Source organism: Phyllostomus hastatus, unplaced genomic scaffold (genome assembly GCF_019186645.2).
Source record: "Phyllostomus hastatus isolate PE091 unplaced genomic scaffold, TTU_PhHast_1.1 phas_contig_80, whole genome shotgun sequence".
Classification (NCBI taxonomy): Eukaryota; Metazoa; Chordata; class Mammalia; order Chiroptera; family Phyllostomidae; genus Phyllostomus; species Phyllostomus hastatus.
The window spans coordinates 28,145,416-28,165,756 of NW_025333960.1; the positions used below are offsets into that span (position 1 = coordinate 28,145,416).

General features: G+C 38.5%; 1 protein-coding gene across 1 annotated transcript in view; it reads left to right on the forward strand.

Moving 5' to 3' along the window:
- Window positions 1–375: 375 nt before the first annotated feature.
- ASXL3 (ASXL transcriptional regulator 3) overlaps window positions 376–20,341 on the forward strand; it is a 170,392-nt gene continuing 150,426 nt past the window's right edge. The window contains exons 1-2 of the mRNA XM_045850304.1: window positions 376–885; window positions 1,301–1,348. Of these exons, the coding sequence (XP_045706260.1) occupies window positions 376–885; window positions 1,301–1,348 (558 nt within the window). The remainder of the gene's footprint in view (window positions 886–1,300; window positions 1,349–20,341) is intronic.

The window sequence follows — 20,341 nt, forward strand, 5'->3', positions numbered from 1 at the left end:
CCCGTGACGTCAGAGTGTATTGTTGTGAGCCGGGCCAAACGGAGCATCCCCGGAGCTGTCACCGCGGCGGCCGCGGCGGCGGCGCAGTGCAAGCCCCGCACGAGCGAACCCGGCCGGCGTCACCCCCGCCCCCGTCCACGGCCCCGCCGCCGTCGCCCCCGCCCCCGGCCCGCCCGCCGCGCGCCGCCGCCGCCCGCGCGCCCCCACCCGCCCACCCCACCCCCTCGCTCCATCCCTCCCACCCGCCGCCGCCGCCGCCGCCCGCGCGCCTCCCCCCGCAGAGCGAGTGCGGGTCACCGGGTCACTGGGTCATTGTCTCCGCTCCCGAACCCCGAGCACCCCGTGGAATCCCCCACGTCATCATCAGAACCATCAATGAGATGCAAACATGAAAGACAAGAGGAAGAAGAAGGACCGCACCTGGGCCGAGGCTGCCCGCCTGGTACGTACCGCCCCCCGCCCGCCGCCCGCGCGTCCCGCCGGCCCCGCCGCTCGCCCCGCGCCGACCCGCGGCAGCGGAGACGGCCACTTTCAGCCAGAGCCGCCGCCCGTTCGCCGGGCTCCTGCTCTTTGTTATTCTGCGGGAGTGGGCTCGCCCAGGGGCCCCCGTGTGTATGCGTGCGCGCGCGGACGGGCGCAGCGATTATCTCGGGGAGCCCCGCGCCCTCCGCGCCCCGGACCGCCGGGACACTTCTCCCGGTACTTCGCTGTCGGGGCTCGGCTGTGCCTTCTCCACGGGTGAATTTTCGAGCGCTTGGCCCCGCTCGACTTCCCTCTCTGCCGCTCCGGAGACCTTTGTGTGGCAATTACCACTCCCTCCTGTCCCCTCCACCCCCCGGAATTTCATCAATAACTCTCAGTGCACGGTCTGTGTGTATGTTCGGCGTTTGTGAGTTCATACATTTTACACGTGCATGCATGGTGTGTGTCCGACACGGACTTGTGGGGAGTGTGCATGTGGGCTAGGTCGTTGCGTTTCTGTGTATCGTGCCGTGTGTATTATGTATGCACACTGATACGTGCATGTTTTGTGTTGATCAAGTTCGTGTTTGTAGGTATTGTGCTCTGCTCGATGTTTGTGTATACATTCTGTGCACGTGTGTGCAATTTGTGAGTGTGTGTCGGGATGTGAGTGTGTTTGGTGAAGTTGGGTCGGTGTCATTTGTAGCGGGAGGTTATTAAGAGTGTACAGCTAGGTATGTTTTACTGCTGGCTTCCTGGGCGGTGTTACTTGGCTGCTTTTCCTTTTCTTTAACCTTTTGGAGCTTACGTTTTAATCATCGAAAGAATGTCTCTATAGAAATGCTGGTTGGCAGAGGGGCGTCGGCGTCTTTGGTTTGATGCATGTGTATGTGTGGGTTTTTCTTTTCTTTTTTCTTCTTCTAAAGGACAGCTGTAAATGGATTTTTTAAAAGGGTATTTCTGTACAGTGTGTCTCAAGGGAATGCAAGGCATTACATTTGAAGCCCAGTCTTTCGGGGTTTTGGCTGCATAAATTAAATATTTATTCACCAACTTACTCTCTGTTATAAATTGGCCGAAAGAGAGCAGACTGAATGCAGCAGGGGTAGAGGGGTGGGGGGCGGAGGGAAGACCCCAGAACATTTTGTTGGGTTGGCTTTGTAAAGGTTGTTCTACTCTGTGGTCTATTTTTTTTTTTTTTATGGTTTGGAATAACTACATCATGCTCAAGGAGAACATTTGTCAAAAGTAATTATCTGAGTTTGGTTGAAGGGCCTTACTGGTATGTCTCTGGATTCTAGCAAAGGGTTTTAGTTAATTGGTCCTTTTTAATTGCAGTCTAGTTATTGGTAGCGCAAGTGGCCGGGCCCCTTTACTTCATCTCTTAATTTGTACTCGTGTGTGTTATGATTTCTCCCCTTATCTGTAATCGCGTTAATCACGGAGTCACTCGCTCTCTGTGGATGAATGGGCAGGTGATAGTCATTGTCTAACGAACTGAGTCTGGGAGGAAAAACTTATTTGCGAAGAATATGTGAAAAGTAAGCAGTAAGTGTTAAGTAGATGCCAGATTGATGTTATCACTGAATTTTTGCCAGAGCAGAGTACATTACTTATTGTTTGCTCAGCCATTAATTCAGAACTGTGTGGGGGAGTGCAAGGCTTCTGAAAATGTATTATTCAGGGTCCTGGGAGTAGCAATCAAGTATTATTATAGAGCTTCTGTGTATGTATTTTAAACAAGTGAGCAATGTGTCAATTTATAAATATTTTTAAATCATGAGTCATGAATTAGCCATATCTGCCTGCAGAGAATTATTTAATAACATTATTCTGATGGAATTTAAAGCTAACCATTTGTGTTCAATCAGTATACTCTACTATTCTTCAAAGTACTGGGCTTTATTTGATCTAATCATCATATATCTGTATTGACAAATCTTGGAATAGATTTCTGAGCCACGGTTTTTTGTTAAAAGTTGTATTTTTCTCTGGCAAAGTCCATTGATTGGAAAAGACACACTAGGAATCATCAACACAAAAGAATTAATGATAGACCAGATGTCTCTATTTTAACCAGACATATTGAACTAGTAGTTATGGTAATTTTTCAATTTGGTTCAAGTTATTTTTCCCCTGGTAGTTGTACAAATGTGTATGTATTCAAAATGTTACAGTCGAAATAAAATACTGAATGAAATAGCATGTAATTGTACTAGAAATATCTTTTTTAGAAATTTGTGATTTGTAAAAGTGACTTTCAATTATTCCTAACTTTGTGAATTAAACAGAAATGGATCTATCTGGGAAATAGTGACATTTTTCATGCTTTCTTTATAATTACATGAATGCATAGAGACTCAAGATCTCCTCCAAACTTGCATGAAAAATATTTTTACTCTTGTAGTTGATAATATTAATTTATACTCAATGAGAAAGGAATACTTTTTTTCTTAGCATTTTTGTGGTCCAAATACTATCATTACATATTTTACACTGTCCCTTGCTGTGCTTGCTGAAGAAAGGACTTTTACCCTTTCTTCATTAAATGTTAAACCAAAGGTCTGATTTTAAAAGCAAATACTAAGGATGGACTGAAAATATACAGCTCAGTATGTGGTTGATGCAATATATGAACTCAAGAGAGACTATCCAAATCAACATAAAGAATAGCCTTCCAATTCATACAGGACACATTGCGTGCCGTGGAATGTGTGAGAGAGGGAGTGATTATCTTAAAGGAGAAGATAACCAGGGGGGAGAAACGCAAAAGACATTTTTTAAATTGTGACCAAAAGCTATGTTCAAGTGTAGTTTTGTATTCATTTTTAAGAAAAACATACATGGAAGAACAAATATTTCCAGAGTAACTGAGAACTTCCAGCCAAAAACAGAATTTTGTATTTTGTTATGTTTTGTTTTCTTTCTTTGTGAGAAAAGTATATGGTCTCCAGATCCATCAACTCTGAGGGGCAATTCAGGGATTTTGTTTTAGATAGAGATTCAGCTAGCAAGCTCTACCAGTTTTCTCCAGAAGTATGTAATGTTTGTATGTGGTAGGCTTTCTTAGTTTAGGAAAGAAGGGATGGTGGTATACTTTCCCTGCATTTTCAGGAATGCAGTGATTATTAACAGGCTGCCATTTTAAAACAGTAATACCACATCTTTTTTTTTCTTTTCTTTTTTTTTCCCCTGCCCTGCATCAGTTGCAGAAATTTCAGCCTTCAGCCTCAGCCTCCTCCCCTCCCCCTCGTCTTTCTGCAGTTGTGGTTGTTACTTTACGCATTGCCATTTAATATGGAGTCTGCTCCCAAACCAGATGCATTTTCATCTGTTTTATCTGCTCTTCTAAGGTTGTCGAGTCTCAGAGGATCCCATAATCACATGGAAGTATCTTCTGTCTTAATATTTGTAGCCCACAATGAGAATAAAAATCAAAACCATAACTCATGTGGAGCTGGGGCTTTGACTTTAATCTTTTTGACTTTTATCTCAAGTCTTCACTCTGTTACTATAAATACAGTTTAAACCATTGTGAAAGGATCTTCATGCTTCTTTGTAAAAAAATGGGGATTTGACAGGACTTTGTTTTACTGCACTAAGGGGTTTCTTTGTTACTGGCTTAACACAGAACATACTGTTATTTATATATTTATTCTAGGTTAATTCTTTTTTTTTTGACATGCAAAAATGTTGTTGCTTTGAGAAGTGCTTTTTGATAGTTTCATTACTTTGTTCTGTAGGGAATACTGCTGTTAAGATAATGGTTCAATGTATTAATTTGTTCCCTGAGTTTCCTTCCATTTGTTTCATTCCTTACAATCTTTGTTTAGTCTCACTGGCACCTGAAAATAAATCTTAACAATCTTCAGTAGCTTTGTACCTGGTAACGTGGCTGATTTATTTGCTCATAGTTTAGATACAGTCACACAGATACTGAATATCAGTGGGTGCTTTTTGTTGTTGTTGTTAGTTCAAGGTGACCTTTGGAAAAATTTTTTAAATGGCAAATTTGCCTCATTGTTGTGAGAAAACAGGCACATATCCCTTCGCGCCATAGCAGGGTTGCTGAAGGTTTTAAAGAAATTGGAATCTTGCAAATCATATTGTATTAAAAATTAAGTAGAGGGTTTATTAATGAAAGGAAATCAGTGTGAATCTTTTGCAAAGTGAAGATTCATAAAGCATTATATTCTAAATAAACTGTTAGGAAATAAAGCTGAATGGTACTGGTAGCTGTTAAAATAGAACACAGTTCATAATCATTAATTTACTGGTTGCCTGGCCTCTTGTCTTTGTGTTTGAGAAATAAGCATGATTTTTCAGGAATGATGAGTGTGGGGGTGGAGGGGGGGAGCATTGGTACTGCTTTTGGCCTTTTTCACTGTGCTGGTGGTGCTTCGATTTTAGGTAATGACCAGGCTGTAACTGTTGAGAATGTTTTTGGCTTGTGATTTGGGGTGAGCCCCAAAGGTGCACAAGAGCGTAATCTCGACAGTGCTTATTGGCTTACAAGCCTGGCTAATGTGTTTGTCAAATGGAGTTTTATTTTCCACCGCTTACATTTCAGTTGGTTTGATTCAGCTGTTTTCTGTGATCTCCACATAGCATCGTCTCTTTATGTCTGAATCTCATCATGTCTTCTTTCAGATGTGGAACCTAAATTTTCATTTTGTAATTTAAAAGATGGAAGAGTTAGCAATCTCCATTTTGTAAAAATGAGTTTCAGGTTGAAAAATGTGTTTGGAATAACGAGAAATGTGAACTTAGGCCTCGTGTTCAGGTTGTTAATTTTTTATTTCCTCCTGACATGAAAGGGAATTTTAAGAATTGTAGTAAGTTTTTCTCTTCTTTGACAAACTCTTTGGTAGCAGATGATTCCTGCCATGTCAGAAATTGACTCTTTTCTTGGCAGACTCTAGCTTTTAGACTTGTAGAGTTATACCTGTAAAGGAAGTTCACTACAGAAAAGCTAACTTGTAAAGTAATTAACTTTAATATTTAATAATGTAATATTTTCAATGCTTTACTGAAATGCATTGGAAATGTGAGATGTGGTCCCTAAACATTTTGAGAGCCCTGACATGTGCAGGTCAAATGCTGGGGAGGCTGCAAAGTTATTTCCTCCAGGAGTGCGGAGTTCAGTAGAGAAGACAAGAAACACGGGAGAATGACCGAGCAGATACCACCTGTAGCGGTCACAGGAATGATCAGGCAGGTGGTAGTTTACAGATTTACAGAAGGGAGAAGCCATGTGGTAGAGTGATTGTAGAAGGCTTGATCAGCTAGATAACCCATGGTTCGTCCTTGAAATATGAATAAGATTAAACAGGTAACAAGAGGAGAACGTTCTGAGAAAACTGCGTGAATAAAGGTGTAGAGTCAGGGAAGAGGGTGGGTTCAGGGGCCCATGTTCAGACAAGTCTAGAACTCTCAGAAGACTCGAGGGGATAGGCACTGCAAAAAAGTTGGAATTTATTTTGGGGAGAGGGCTTTGAAAGTCATTTTTTAAGGCAGTTCGTCTTTGTAAATTGTAGCATGGGACTGGTGAGGTGGGTGGTAGTACAAAGTGAATAAAAAAAAAAACAACACAAAACAGCATTACTATTGCTTATAAAGAGGGAACACCAGTGGTCTTGGGGTGTGTCTGAATGCTTCCCTTACTTGGTAATAAAGAGACTGAAAACAAAACTGGTGTAAGGAATAGTTAGTTTTAAATCACACCACTTTATTCTATCCCATATCCTTTGCTAAATGAGGCAAAGTAAATATCAGTAAGCAATATGCATTTGTAGAAAACATACACTGAGCACTTTGTTTACTAGAATGCTCTCTTGAGATCAGTAGGTAGCTAGGGTTATCTCAGTAACTGGGTCTCCAAGTGTGATTTAATGATATGCTTGACACCATCACTCTGTCTGTAAGGAGCAGAGCTGGCACAGGATCTTTTTAAAATTCTGTGCTGTCTTTCTGATTTTTAAAAATAATACAGGCATTTTAACAGATGTGAATTTAACTGATTTGCTGTATAGTGTAGCTAAGCCTGCATCAGACTTTTCATTTTTCTTTCTCTCTTTTTTTAAATCATCAAGAATCTGCATGAACTTGTTGGTTTTGTTGTTGTTGATGTTGTTACTTTATAATTTTAGATGCCTCCCCCAGAGGGTGTCAGTAGCGGATTCTGGCCCCTTCCTGATGGGGCTGGGAGGAGGGGCCTCTGTAGAGAACCACTTTCAGCTATTTGCCAGCATTGAGTGCCCTGATTGTTCTGCTTTTGTCCCAGCACAGTTGGTAGCTGGGGAAAATCTAGCCCTGACTGAAACTTTCCCTGAAGAGCCCTTGGGGAACAAATAGAAACATTATATGATTAGCCACATTGTTTTCATTATTATACAAATCTACATAAAAGGGTAGCAATTAACAGCTTTATCAGCCTGAACTTAGACACCTACCTCTCCTCTTCCCTCAACTTCCTACTCGAAGTGGCAACAATTAACTGTTGCTGGTTTTAATGTCAGCAACTGACAACACTAAATTGGGAATAGGCACTTCTCCAGGTTGATTGACATATAGCCCTCTGACACATTCTCATGTAGTTTTAAGGCAAATTCATGCCCTGGGGTTGGAGCCAAAGGGCTTGTCAGAACATTGACTTTAATAGCTGAAATATATAACTTAAATGATGTCCAAGACCTTAGCTTTCGTGGAAACTTTAGAACCTGAGGAATTTTCCAAGGTTGTGCAACTTATACTTGGTGACAAATTTAGAAATGATAAGATTATTTCTAAGTATATAGATGTATAATTGACTAATGATAGTTTCCCTTGGTTTATTTTGCATATCTTTAGCATAAATTAGTCTATGAAAACCTAGATAATGATTTCTAAATAATTCCACAATTGGTATTTTTTGGCAAGTATTCCAGTTTCTTTAGTTATGCAGTAGTTGATTTTTTAAAAAGATGTATTTATTTATTTATTTTTAGAGAAGGGAAGAGGGAGAAATATCAATGTATGGTTGCCTCTTGTGCACCCCCTACTGGGGACCTGGCCAGCAACCCAGGCATGTGCCCTGACTGGGAATTGAACTGGCAACCCTTTGCCTCACAGTCCGGTGCTCAATCCACTGACCCACACCAGCCAGGGTTGATTTTTAAGTATATCAATATTATCTGTGACTTAAAATAAGGGAATAGAATTGTCCGTATTCAACTTACTCAGAAGACAGATGGCATCTCCAGGATTTTGTTAACTATAATGTGCTACAACCTATTTTAATAATTTCAAGGAATTAGAAATTGAAACTGGACTTTGAAGGATTGTTTTCCAGCTCAGTCATAGAGAAGTCATAGTCTAGTGAGGGTGTTGTTTATTCATAGTTTTTATTTTTAATGTCAAAAGTTAATGACAGCGTATATAGTTGTATGGATTTCAAACCTTGTTGACATGGTTACAGAACTAAGCTGTTGTCTGGACCTCAGAATTCTCTATGGCTCTCCAGCCACCCCACCTACCGCCCCCACCCCTGCCATGTACACACAACATATAATCTCTTATTTTAAAATGTGTTTATGAGAAAATCATCCTTTAAAATATGTGTTGTAATTCTTCTAGATCTTGCAATTAGAAATGGTCTTTCCTAAATACCTTCTGTTTAGTTCAGTTTCCTGTCTTTTTAAAATCAATCCTAGAAATTCAGTTAAAACATTTTGAGTCAAACTTCTTTTATATTCCTCTTGTTCTTTTCCCATCACTCTTCTTACCCATTCCTGCCTGCTTAAGGGCCCCTTCTTTTCTCGGCTTCCTCTGTGGTGTGGATCTGGCTCAGAATTCTGCCCACCCCTCTCCTTTTTATTTTATTGCCCCCACCCCCCACAGCCATCTCACCCACCCAATGGCATTTCTTCCATGATCAGGACTACAGTGTTAATCATTTCCCTAAATATATTAACAATAGCTATTGTTTATCTTTATGAACTATGGATATTTCACATGAAACTTGCCCAGTTCAGTTAAACAGCTATTGCCTGCCTCCCACAAATGTGTTGTGCATTGGGCACAGGAGGAGGAATGGGACAGCATTCCTGTTTGGGGAGGACTTACCTGTGTTACCTGAACACATGGTGTCTGTGGAAAGTGGTGAATTCTTTCTTCTAAATATACTTCACGTGTAGTTCCTTCTCTTTTCATTCACTGTATTTTACATAGTCTTGACCTTCCCACCAATTTTGATCTCTAATCTCTTTTCCAAATCTTGCTTATTACTAAACTTGTATTTATCTTCCCAGAACAGATCTGAGCATACTGAAACATTCCTCTCCTGAAACTCTTTTGTAATTATTAATTATCTGTAACTTAAAGTCCAACAGGTCACAGGAAGCTCTTTTCAATATTGGCAACACCTTTTTAAAGTGGTATATGATTATTCTCCCTAAGTATATGCAGAATTTAGCATGTCCTGTCCTTATACATTACAACAACCTTCCCATCTTGTACCAATTTCTAGAGTCTTACATTTATTTTATATTCTTTTAAAACACAACAGAGTAGTCATTTTAACAGTAGTTAATTAAATTTACTAACATATTTTATGAGCTTCTGTGCTAAACTTTAAATTTTGTATCATACCCCCCCTTTTTCTAAATTGCTTCCTTTAACAGCATTTTCTTCTAAGTGGGAGTCTCTGGGTTCATAAAGGCTTTGTATATTTAAAATGTTTTGTTTTACCTACCCCTTAAAATATTGTTTATTAAACTTTTGTGTATTGAGTTAATTATAGACTCACATGAAGTTATAAGAATTAAAAAAGAGTGAGCAAATGGTGAATTTTTCTCCCTGGCATCCATACCCTTTCCCTAAATCCTTCCTATAATCATAAATTTAATAGTCAAGATTAGATGTACAAAAGTGGTCAAAGGCAGCCTTTAGGAAGCATTATCCCTCTAAAATGTGGATTACGATTCAGAAAACCTCTTCACAAAACTTTGCACATCTTTCATTTAAAAAAGAGTGGAGAAACTTGGTAGGAAAAACTAAGAGTTCACACATTGCTTTCACCTGTGAATGATAATTTAGCTAGTTATAAAAGTCTCTTAGTGGACAGTTTTTTTATCCTTAGTACTTTGGAAATGTATCTTTATTACATCCTTGCATCAATAGTTGTGATACCTTGTCTGCAGTGAGTTTTTTTTCTAAGAAGTAATATGCTTTCTTTGTATCTGAAAGTTGCTGCATATTATCTTTATCCTTGAAGTTCTGCAGTTTTAATACTCTGTCTTAAATATAGGGTCTGGCACAAATAATGCCCCCTTTTATTACAAAATCATAAGCATGTAATTCTGTAACATAACAATATAACACTCGAGTACACCATATGACATTTTAGGTCAAATGTTCAAATTAGGACTTTCGGCCAAGATGGAGGCGTAGGTAGACACACTGTGCCTCCTTGCAAAACCAAAAGAAGCACAACAACAAATTTAAGAACAACAACCAGAACTGACAGAAAATATAACTGTATGGAAGTACAGCAACCAAGGAGTTAAAGAAGACACATTCACCCAGACTGGTAGGAGGGGCAGAGATGGACAGTTGGGCAGAGAGTACTCGCAGCAATGTCGTGGCTGGTGGACTGGCGAGATGGCACATTCCGGACTGGGCAGTCCCACATTCTTGTGCAGATAAACTGGGAGGAACAACTGAGGAATGAGACAGTCGTGCAACCCAGGGCTCCAGTGTGGGGAAATAAAGCCTCAAACCTCTGACTGAAAGTACCTGTGGGAGTTGAGGCAGCAGGAGAAACTACCAGCCTCACAGGAGAGTTCATTGGAGAGACCCACAGGGTCCTAGAATGAACACAACCCACCCACCCGGGAATCAGTACCAGAAGGGCCCAATTTGATTGTGGGTAGTGAGAGAGGTTACTGAAAACTGGCAAAGATGGTTACAATGTAGCCATGTGGGTTGCCCCACCCTGGTGAACACCTAAGGCTCTGCCCCTTACCTGTAACAGGTGCACTGAGAAAAAAAATGGCCCAAATGAAAGAACAGATCAAAGCTTCAGAAAAAATACAACAAAGCAACAAATAGATAGCCAATTTATCAGAGACACAGTTCAAAACACTGGTAATAAGGATGCTCACAGAATTGGTTGAATATGGTAAAAAAAAATGAAGGCTATGCTAAGTGAAATAAGGGAAAATGTATAGGGAACCAGCAGTGACAGGAAAAAAAATGGGACTCAAATCAACAGTGTGGACAAGAAGGAAGAAAGAAACATTTAACAAGAACAGAATGAAGAAGTAAGAACTGAAAAAAATGAGGAGAGGCTTAGGAACCTCCAGGACATCTTTAAACGTTCCAACATCTGAATCATAGGGGTGCCAGAAGGAGAAGAGGAAGAGCAAAAAAATGGAAAACTTATTTGAACAAATAATGAAGGAGAACTTCCCCAATCTGACAAAGGAAATAGACTTTCAGGAAGTCTAGGAAGCTCAGAGAGTCCCAAAGAAGTTGGACCCAAGGAGGAACACACCAAGGCACATCATAATTAATTAGCCAAGATTAAAGATAAGGAGAGAATCTTAGAAGCAGCAAGAGAGAATGAGACAGTTACCTACAAAGGAGTGCACATAAGACTGTCAGATGATTTCTTAAAAGAAACCTTTCAGGCAAGAAGGGGTTGGAAAGAAGTATTCCAAATCATGAAAGGCAAGGACCTACATCCAAGATTACTCTATCCAGCAAAGCTATCATTTAAAATGGAAGGGCAGATAAAGTGCTTCCCAGATAAGGTCAAGTTAAAGGAGTTCATCATCACCAAGCCCTTATTGTATGAAATGTTAAAGGGACTTATCCAAGAAAAAGAAGATAAAAATATGAACAGTAAAATGACAACAAACTCACAATTATTAACAACAGAACCTGAAACAAAAACAAAAACAAACTAAGCAAGCAACTAGAACAGGAACAGAATAATAGAAATGGAGATCACATGGAGGATTATCAGTGGGGGAATGGATGGGGAGAGGGGGAAAAGATACAGAGAAAGAGTAGCATAAATGGTAGGTAGAAGATAGGCAGGGGAGGTTAAGAATAGTATAGGAAATGTGGAAGTCAAAGAATTCATATGTACAACTCGTGGACATGAACTAAAGGGGGGAATGCTGCTGGGAGGGGGTGCACAGGGAGGAGGGGAATAAAGGGGTGGAAATGGGACAACTGTAATAGCATAATTGATGAAATATATTTTTTAAAAAGTTCAAATTAAAACTATAAATTATCACACTCATATTATTACCCTACCAACCACACTCAGGCAGGTGTTACTTCTGCTGGACCTGACCATGTATTTATGGTGGGTTTATTCGTACTCTACTTGGTACCTAAAGTATACTTTTTTCTTTTTAGAGTATACCTGTTATCTTTTTTATGCTTTAAAATTTTTCATCATGCTGTGGTATAGAACTCACTAGTGTTTTGTATTCCCAACAGGTCATGAATTCTTTGAGGTCTTCCAAGAGTTCCTTCAGTGTCTAGCAAAGTTAGCATATCTAACTTATGGATTGGAAATTGTTTAAGAGCAATGCAGAAAAGACTCACCTAATACTTCATGGGATACAGCAATGAATGTATCTATTTTATCAGTCATAATTACAGGTTACAAGCAACAGAAAACAGTTCTTGTTAACTTAAGTAGAAAAAGAGCTTTTTGGAGGCCACAAAGTAGTATGCATAATCATTAGGAAGTATCTGAAGAACAAAGCAGGAAAAATAGGCAGGGATCAGCAGAGGCTGGGGAGCATAAACATACAAAGTCATGCTACAAAAGGAGTGCACTTGGGATATTGTTGTGGGCACCACTACCACTGCCGATAGTCACCATTGTGAAGCGCTGACATGGGATACTGCCTTTGCTGCCAATGTATCATGTGAATGTATCATGATCTGCTCTGTCTTTGCATCTTGTGTTCAAGGTTGAATTTCACAGGCAGATGCATCTAATTGTCAGACTACTTCCCATATCTATACTGCAGCAACTAGAGACTGATGAGAAGGTGTATGTAGCCTCTTCAGTACTATAGTGGAAATTTTTCATTTGCATTTTATAGCAACAACAAAGTCAAAAAGTTTAAAACCAAATATATCATCCCTTTCCCACCTCCCACTCCCAGCAAGTCTGCTTCCTCTTTCTTTCATTTATCGGTGAAAGCTACCACCATCCTCATTAAATGCCTTTTTGTATTTTTTCCTTTTACTACATAATCTAAACACTGCTGACTTTATCTCCTTTTCTTCAGATCTTCAAATTCTTATATTTATATCCTATACAACTATCCATTTCCACAAAATTTACATTGACACTAGCAGTATATGACCAGACTATAGATTAATGATAGGCTTAAAAGCTGGGAAGATTTGAGTCTCAATTCTGACATTTACTATGTGTTTGACCTTGGGCAAATTATTTAACATCTTTCAATTTTAGTTTCAGTGTCTATTAAAATGGAATAATAACATTGAAGAGTGGTTGGAATATTTAAGTAAGATAATGTGTTTAACGTACTTAGTAGAGTGTCTGACATTAGACATGCTGGTTAATGATAGTGTCTGGTAGTTTCCATCTTGTTAAATTATTACAGCAACTTTGTAACTGGTTTCACAGACTCTTGACTTGCTTCCACTTGGAATAATTCTCCTTATTGCACCCTTAACTGTGTCTTTAAAGGTAAAACTGATTTATGGTACCCCCTTGAGTTCTGACTGAAGGTAAAACTGGTCCATGCTGGTCCATGGTACTGAGACTGACTTAGTTCCTTTAGGAAGCAGATGACACTATCTTAAAGAGGTGATTAAAGAAGGTTAGGGCACAGTAAAAGAAAAGAACAAAGCATAGTGAGGAAAATTGGGCTATCACCACCAGGAAGCAGCTGCTACCCTTGACATAAAGGGCCAAGAAGAGCAGGGACCCCTATGATGTGAATATTGGAATGCTTGAAGTTGTCCCAGAGGTTCCTTACACTATTTTCATTTCTTTTGGATTCTTTTTTTCCTTTTGTTGTTCTGATTAGGTAGAAGGGAGTGGCAAGAAATAATCAAAGTGATGAAAAGCAAGGGCCTACATCCAAGATTACTCTACTTAGCTAAGTTATCATTTAGAATTGAAGAACGTGTAAAGAACTTCCCAGAAAAGAAAAAGCTAAAGGAGTTCATTGCCACCAAAACCAATATTACATGAAATGTTCAAGAATCTTTAAAAATAATAAAAAATATGACAAAAACATGAACAAAAAATGGCAACAAATACATATTATCAATAGTTGAATCTAAAAAAAAATAAGGGAACAAGCAGAACAGAAATGACTCATAAATACAGGGAACATTTTTGATGGTTGCCAGATGGGATGGAGGTTGAGTGGATGGTAGGGGGGAAGGTGCAGGGATTAAGAAGTACAAATTGGTAGTTACAGAATAGTCGTGAGGATGTAAAGTACAGCATAGGGAATATAGTCAATAATATTTTAATAACTGTGTGTGGTGTCAGATGGGTATGGGATTTATTGGGATGATTTCTTAATAAGTTATATAATATCTAATCACTAGGGTGTATACCTGAAACTTAGATAATACTGTAGGTCAAGTATAATGAAATTTTTTTAAATTATTAAAAAAAAAGAATAGCAAGGACTGGCTTACTGCAATGTCGCAAGCTTTGAGTGGAGGAAAAGGGTGTGTGACAGAAAATGTAACTGTAGGGAGTAGAGCATGGCAGTGCTTCGAGGGAGGCATGACTGTCAGCACTCTAATTCCTCTCTCCTCCTATGCTCTGATCTCCAGTTGGCGCCTCCCATTGGCTGAGTCCATGCAGAAGCCAGCGAGGACAGGGGATCTTTGCTGAGAACATTTATAGTTGTCAGACTACTGAGCTACAGATTTGAGTGGAGAAGGGTAGAGTGAATTTGGAGTTACTACTGGAGAATATACAAAATATCTTTTTTTCAAAAATGTTTTAATAGCTTGTCATTATTCTGAGAGTATAGTCACACATGTTTCAGAATCCTTTAGGTTTGTCTTTTGCATACTTCCCCAGTTTCATTGCTTGACTCTTTTGCCATTGGCATGCTAAACACCAGTCATATAAAAGTTCTGTTAGATCTTCGAATTTATCATACTGTCTCACGTTTTGTTTGGACTTTGTACATGTTGTTCCCTCTCTTCATAAAGTCCTCCCTTTCTAGCCTTTCCCTTCTTTTTATCTGGTAAATTCCTATACTTTCCTCAGGTTTCATCTTTCTTCGAGAAGCTTTTATACATTCCTAGAGCACTTGTAGTTGTGACAATATAATTAGTTGTTTACTTGTTTATAACCGTTTCCTGAGAGGCTAGTGCACTACCTCATGTTAAATTAGTACTGATTATAGTTGAATAAAGTGAATGAGTCAAAGAAGATTTTTCAGGGGAGCTGTTAGAACCAAGTCTTTAAAAGTTTTCAACACATCAGTAGAACTATAAAAATCATGTCTTAATTTATTTCTGTGTTGCCGAACTGTCACTGCACAATCTAGAGAAGAGATTCAATTTCCTAGGAATCAATTGGACAACTGATGGATTTTGCAAGTGTGTCTACTTTCAGCCCACTGGTATCTTTTAATTCTTTAGGATAATCATTTAGTAGTCATCATGCTTAATGGCACTGAAAAGTATTCAATTTCTGATATTATGTTAGCAGACGTGTAAGTGAAATAAGATATGGACCTTGACCTTTGGGAAATTAATGTATAAAAATACAGATACTTCTCTGTAAATTCAAAGTTGTACAGTGTTGTAGAAATTTAATAACCTAAAAGTAATCTTCTATGTTTGATTTTAATAATGTATAATGATCTCTAAAGACTTGCCATCACTTCCAAACCAAGAGAAGAATTATCTATTGTATTGATTGCAACACAGAACAGAAATGTTTGCAAGCTAAATAATATCCTTTATAAATATGAAAAAAACACTTATATGCTTGGTATCATAGCCTCCGTGTGAGAATGTAATATTCTGATATAGTGATAGTATAGGCTTAGTATATTGATTATCATAAAATATTACTATTACTAAAGCAACATTAATTAATAATCATGGATAGGAGCTTATACTTTTTTCAGTACTTACATGCCTGACACTGCACTAACTTGTTCTATGTATTGTTTAATCCTAAAAGCAAACCTAGGAGACATATAATACTACCCATTTTTTTTCAATGAAGAAATGGAGATTTAGAGTTTCTGTTACTTTAGTTTCTCTCAGCTGCAACTGAAATAAATTTAACTAGAGATAGGTTAAGCAAGAAGACTCACATAACTGAAAAATCAAGGAGTAGACTTCAGTTGTAAATGGATATAGAGATTTAGATACTGTCATGAGGTATTTTTTTCTCTCCATCTTTTTCTTTGTTTTTTTGCTTGTCTTCATACTGCAGGCAGGTTCAATCCAAGTCTTGCACAAGATACAACGGTCACTAACATCCCAGACATGCATCCTCCAAGCTTAGCATGCCAACATAAGAGTCTCAGTCTGTCTCTGTGTCCACCTGTTTACCTACCTTCCTACCTCCCGCCCTACCTATCACCCCTCCTCTTTTCATTATTATTTTCATTTAATGCCAATCCTAGGATAGTTTTCACTGTGTCCTACTTGGCTGATACACCCATTCCTCACCACCAGCAAGGGCCAGGATCAGGTAACATGATAGATTGCTACACAAGAATTACAGGGAGCAAAGGAAAATTACACAGAAACATCAATAAAAGGCAGATGGAAAATATTCTGGGAAAACAAATTATAAATGCCATCGATTTTACTGCAGAGAAGGTAAATTAACTTGCTGAGCTAGTAAGTAGTGGAGCAATTGAAATCCATGTCCGCCCAACTTTGGAACTCTAGATCTGAAGTGTATTAATGAAGATAATTTCTCATACATTTTTCTGCTATTATTTTTATCGTATTCATTTTACATTTTTAAAATGTTAAAGGCAAGGCAGCTATTGCAAAAACTCTAAAGATTTCTTTGGTCTGTTTTCTCTGAAACTTACTTTCCTGACTTAGAGGCTACACATTACAATGGATGGTTTCTGCTCTACTTTCCCTCACAGACCAGTTTCATTCTTTAAAAAAAAATTGATTTGAGAGAGGGAGAGAGGGAGAAGAAGAGGGGAGAAGGAGAAGGTGTGTGTGTGTGGGGGAGAGAGAGAGAGAGAAACAAACATCTGTTTGTTGTTCTGCTTATTGATGCATTCATTGGTTGCTTCTTGTACGTGCCCTGATTGGTTATGGAATCCACAATCTTGGTGAATTGGGGCAACATTTTAACCAACTGAGCTACCCAGCCAGGGCTAGGCCAGTTCTTTTGAGTTATATATAAATAATTTACATGTAAAATATATAACATAGTTTAACACAATATAGGATCTGAATTCACAAATTATATAATTATGAATGAAGCTTCCATGTACTTTCTGGATGCAAGTAAATATTTTATTCCCTAATCTAAACGCCAAGTTGTCTTCACAGGATTGTGATCCACAGAAGATGTTAGTTTAGCAAAAGAGAACAAACTTTTCTTATGCATAGTGTAGGTCTGCCCTCATTTCTCTGAATATTGTGATAAGATCAGCATAAGATAGTGACTCCTTATTTCATGTGGAATTCTATGGACATTACAGTCATTTCTTTCACTTCGTGTTCATTCACCTAATGGAATTTCTTTTCTCCCTGAGCCTAAATGAAATAAGGATAGTATTTTAGAAAATTTCTTTTCTCCTTATCCCTCTTTTTTTCTCTTTAAGCCTTTTGGAAATTGAACCATACCTTTCAGTCTGGGTGAAGGTGGGTGGTACTTAGAGTTGATGTCATTCCTGGTTTGCTCTAGGCAGCAATGCTATTGTGTATGAAGAAAAAAAAAACACATTTAGCCCACCAGGGTTTTTAATGAGGAAAGGAGGAAAAGAAATAAAGACACAATTAAATGTGAAAAAAAGATGTTATCTCTGTTTCCATCCTTTGTCCATTTTTTCGTATCTGTCTTTTCACTTTTTTTAGCTAATGCTATCTTCACAAATCAAGTTCCAGTAACTAAATAGGAATGGAGATGGACTATCAGGAAAAAAAAAATCAATCAGCAAATACAGATATTGCATTTCTTTTTAATCTTCTAATGACTCTGCTTCTTTTTCTTTCTTCTAGAATTCACTCTGAGTTCAGCTTCATGGTAGGAAATGCAAGATTCGTGAAAGTTAAACAGTTTTCATTTCTTAAAAGTTGCAATGGAGAATGAGGCCCTTTCTTAATTAGTGTAATCTTCCCACTCCATCTTTTCATAAAATTTTATCTCTTATTCTTTTGGTGGTAGGTGATGGGAGTAGGCAGCTTTACAAAAAGAGGCAAATTTAAGCACATTAAAGGTGTCATTTAGAAAAATGAATGATGAAGAAACAGAGTAGGACTTCAATAAAACTTACAGCATTGACATATATTTGTCCTGTGTCTTTGTATATATCTTTAATTGTGTTGGATAGAGCTGACAGAGAAAAAAAGATTAGCTTCTACTAATGTGTTAATTTTTTTGTCTGTCTTTAATGCATGGTTGACTAGGTATTGTATTATAGACAGTAGGTTGGCGCACGATTTTTGGCTCACGATTTGTTCATTTTCGCTCCTTAGGGTTATGTGGTCGGGTAACACTTCTTTGACCCCTTGAAGTTAGGCATTACAATGGGAGTTGTCTTGTTCCCTGTAGCCAGTGTGTGATTCACCTTATTTCTTTCCCGGCTGTGTTGATCACAGAAGCTGGTGACAAGATGGAATTTCAGTCAGCTTGGTTCTTGTTTGGACATATAGGTGTGAGTGAGAAATAAGTGTTTGTTTCTGGATGAGATTGTTTCTGCACTGAGATTTCAAGGTTGATGTTTACTGTTTTGTATCCCTGCCTATCCTGACAGATAAATTCCTTATAGCAAAACAGATGTTTTTATTCCAGGCCACCTTTTACCTTTGTTTATGAGACACCAAATGCATAATTACATGTTTAAGAGGTAAGTAAGGCAAACAAGGTTAAATCCTTTTTTTTCCTTCTCCAGTATATTAAATTGCCTTGTAAAATCATCCATTGTAGTAATGCTTTGATATTTTTAAACCAGTACACAATAGAGAATTTTTATTACAAGGACTTTTTTTATATTCTATCTCAAGATAATTTTGTTTGTAGTTTTGCCTTATAAAATAATTGTTTTTCCTCCCATCTGTCTGTTGAGGAAGAAAGTTTTTTAACCAGAAAGAGTAGAACAATTGTTGTTAACAGGGAATTGAATTCCAAGATAGTTGAAGAGATAGAAAAAGGGCACCTTTTAATGACAGTTTAAATGAGTTCAGGTTCCCAAGTCCAGACAAATTGTGTTTTATTGAAAAGGTATGGCCAGATTTCCACACACCATTGAGAAGAGGAAAGCAGACACTGTAATAACACCTCTTTCCCTGCCTTTCTCCCTCACTCCCTCGCTGCCTCCCTCCCCCATCTGTCTGTCTCTCCGCCTCTCTCTCTCACTTGCCTAGAATAGTGCTGGTAGAGAGGAGCACCCCCGATAAGGGATAATATTTCTCAGTCTGTCTCCAAGATTTCTGTCTACATTTCCCTTCCATTGAGAGCAAAGTGACCCTCAGGCTATTTCCCACCAGTTTCCACTCTTCTCTGCCTATAGCGTAAGAAACTCCTGACAGCTGAGAGACTCCCTGTTGAGCCCTACCCCTTCATGTAGGAAAAGGGAAAAAAGTGAAGAAAACTTGTCTTGAAAGCCTGCAGACGTTCATACCACAAGGAATGTGTTGACCATATGCATCCTAAGCCAGATGAAAAACGTTTGTCCAGCCCTTCAACTCACCAGTATGCAGCCATATCTGTTCCACGCTTTAAAGCAAAAACTCAAAACTAGATTTTCTAGAATTTTCTATCAATCTTTTGCTCGAATGGGGGTAGAGTTGTTAATGCACAATCCTTTATATGTTAGATTATATTTTTTATTATGATATAATTTATCTGCTGGAGATATTTATTCTCAGTGAATTCCTTCAAGATTTTTAGCCTTTGTATAGGTACTTAATTATATCAATAATTGTTATAGCTGAAGTCACTGCTGTAATTGCTAGGGCCACAAAACAGATCTTCCCTTTTTAATTCCCAGTAATATGGAGATGGTATGTTTTACATTTATATCTCCTTTGCACAAGGATCCCTACAGAACATTCCAGTGTTTGTTGTCCTATATGTTCTTATACCTGACGGCAGGTATAGTTATCTCTTAAAACCTGAGTGCCAAGGTAGTTAACAGAACCCTCAAAGTGTTTCCTACATACAGCTTTTATGGGGAGGATTTGATTCCTGTGGGCCTAGGGCCTACTGCCTGTAGTGGAGTGAATCTAAGAGAAAAACATCTGGCCTAGTTTATCTTCAGGCATAATTTAATAAATGCTGAATGGCAACCTCTGGGAAAAAATAATATAAGTAAGACTTTATGTAAGTGCTAATTTAGAGTTGGTTAATAGGTAACACTTATTTTTCTTTCAAAAGGATAGATATTTTGATCACATGAAAGCTAATCATTTTTCTTCACTCTGAGATCTAACCATAGCATTATAGTATAATGAGCTCCCAGCCTGGTTGTGTGTGGAACTCTACTGGTAAATTCAGGAGTGAGGAAGGCTAGAAAGCAATAGGGACTATCTGATTTCATAATGAATCTTCTGTTGGCAATAGTAAGTTTTGATGGTACATTGCCTCCTTAAAGAGACTCAGCCTGTATTTCATATCAACAAGTATTGGCTGATTGAAACCAGTTCTGTT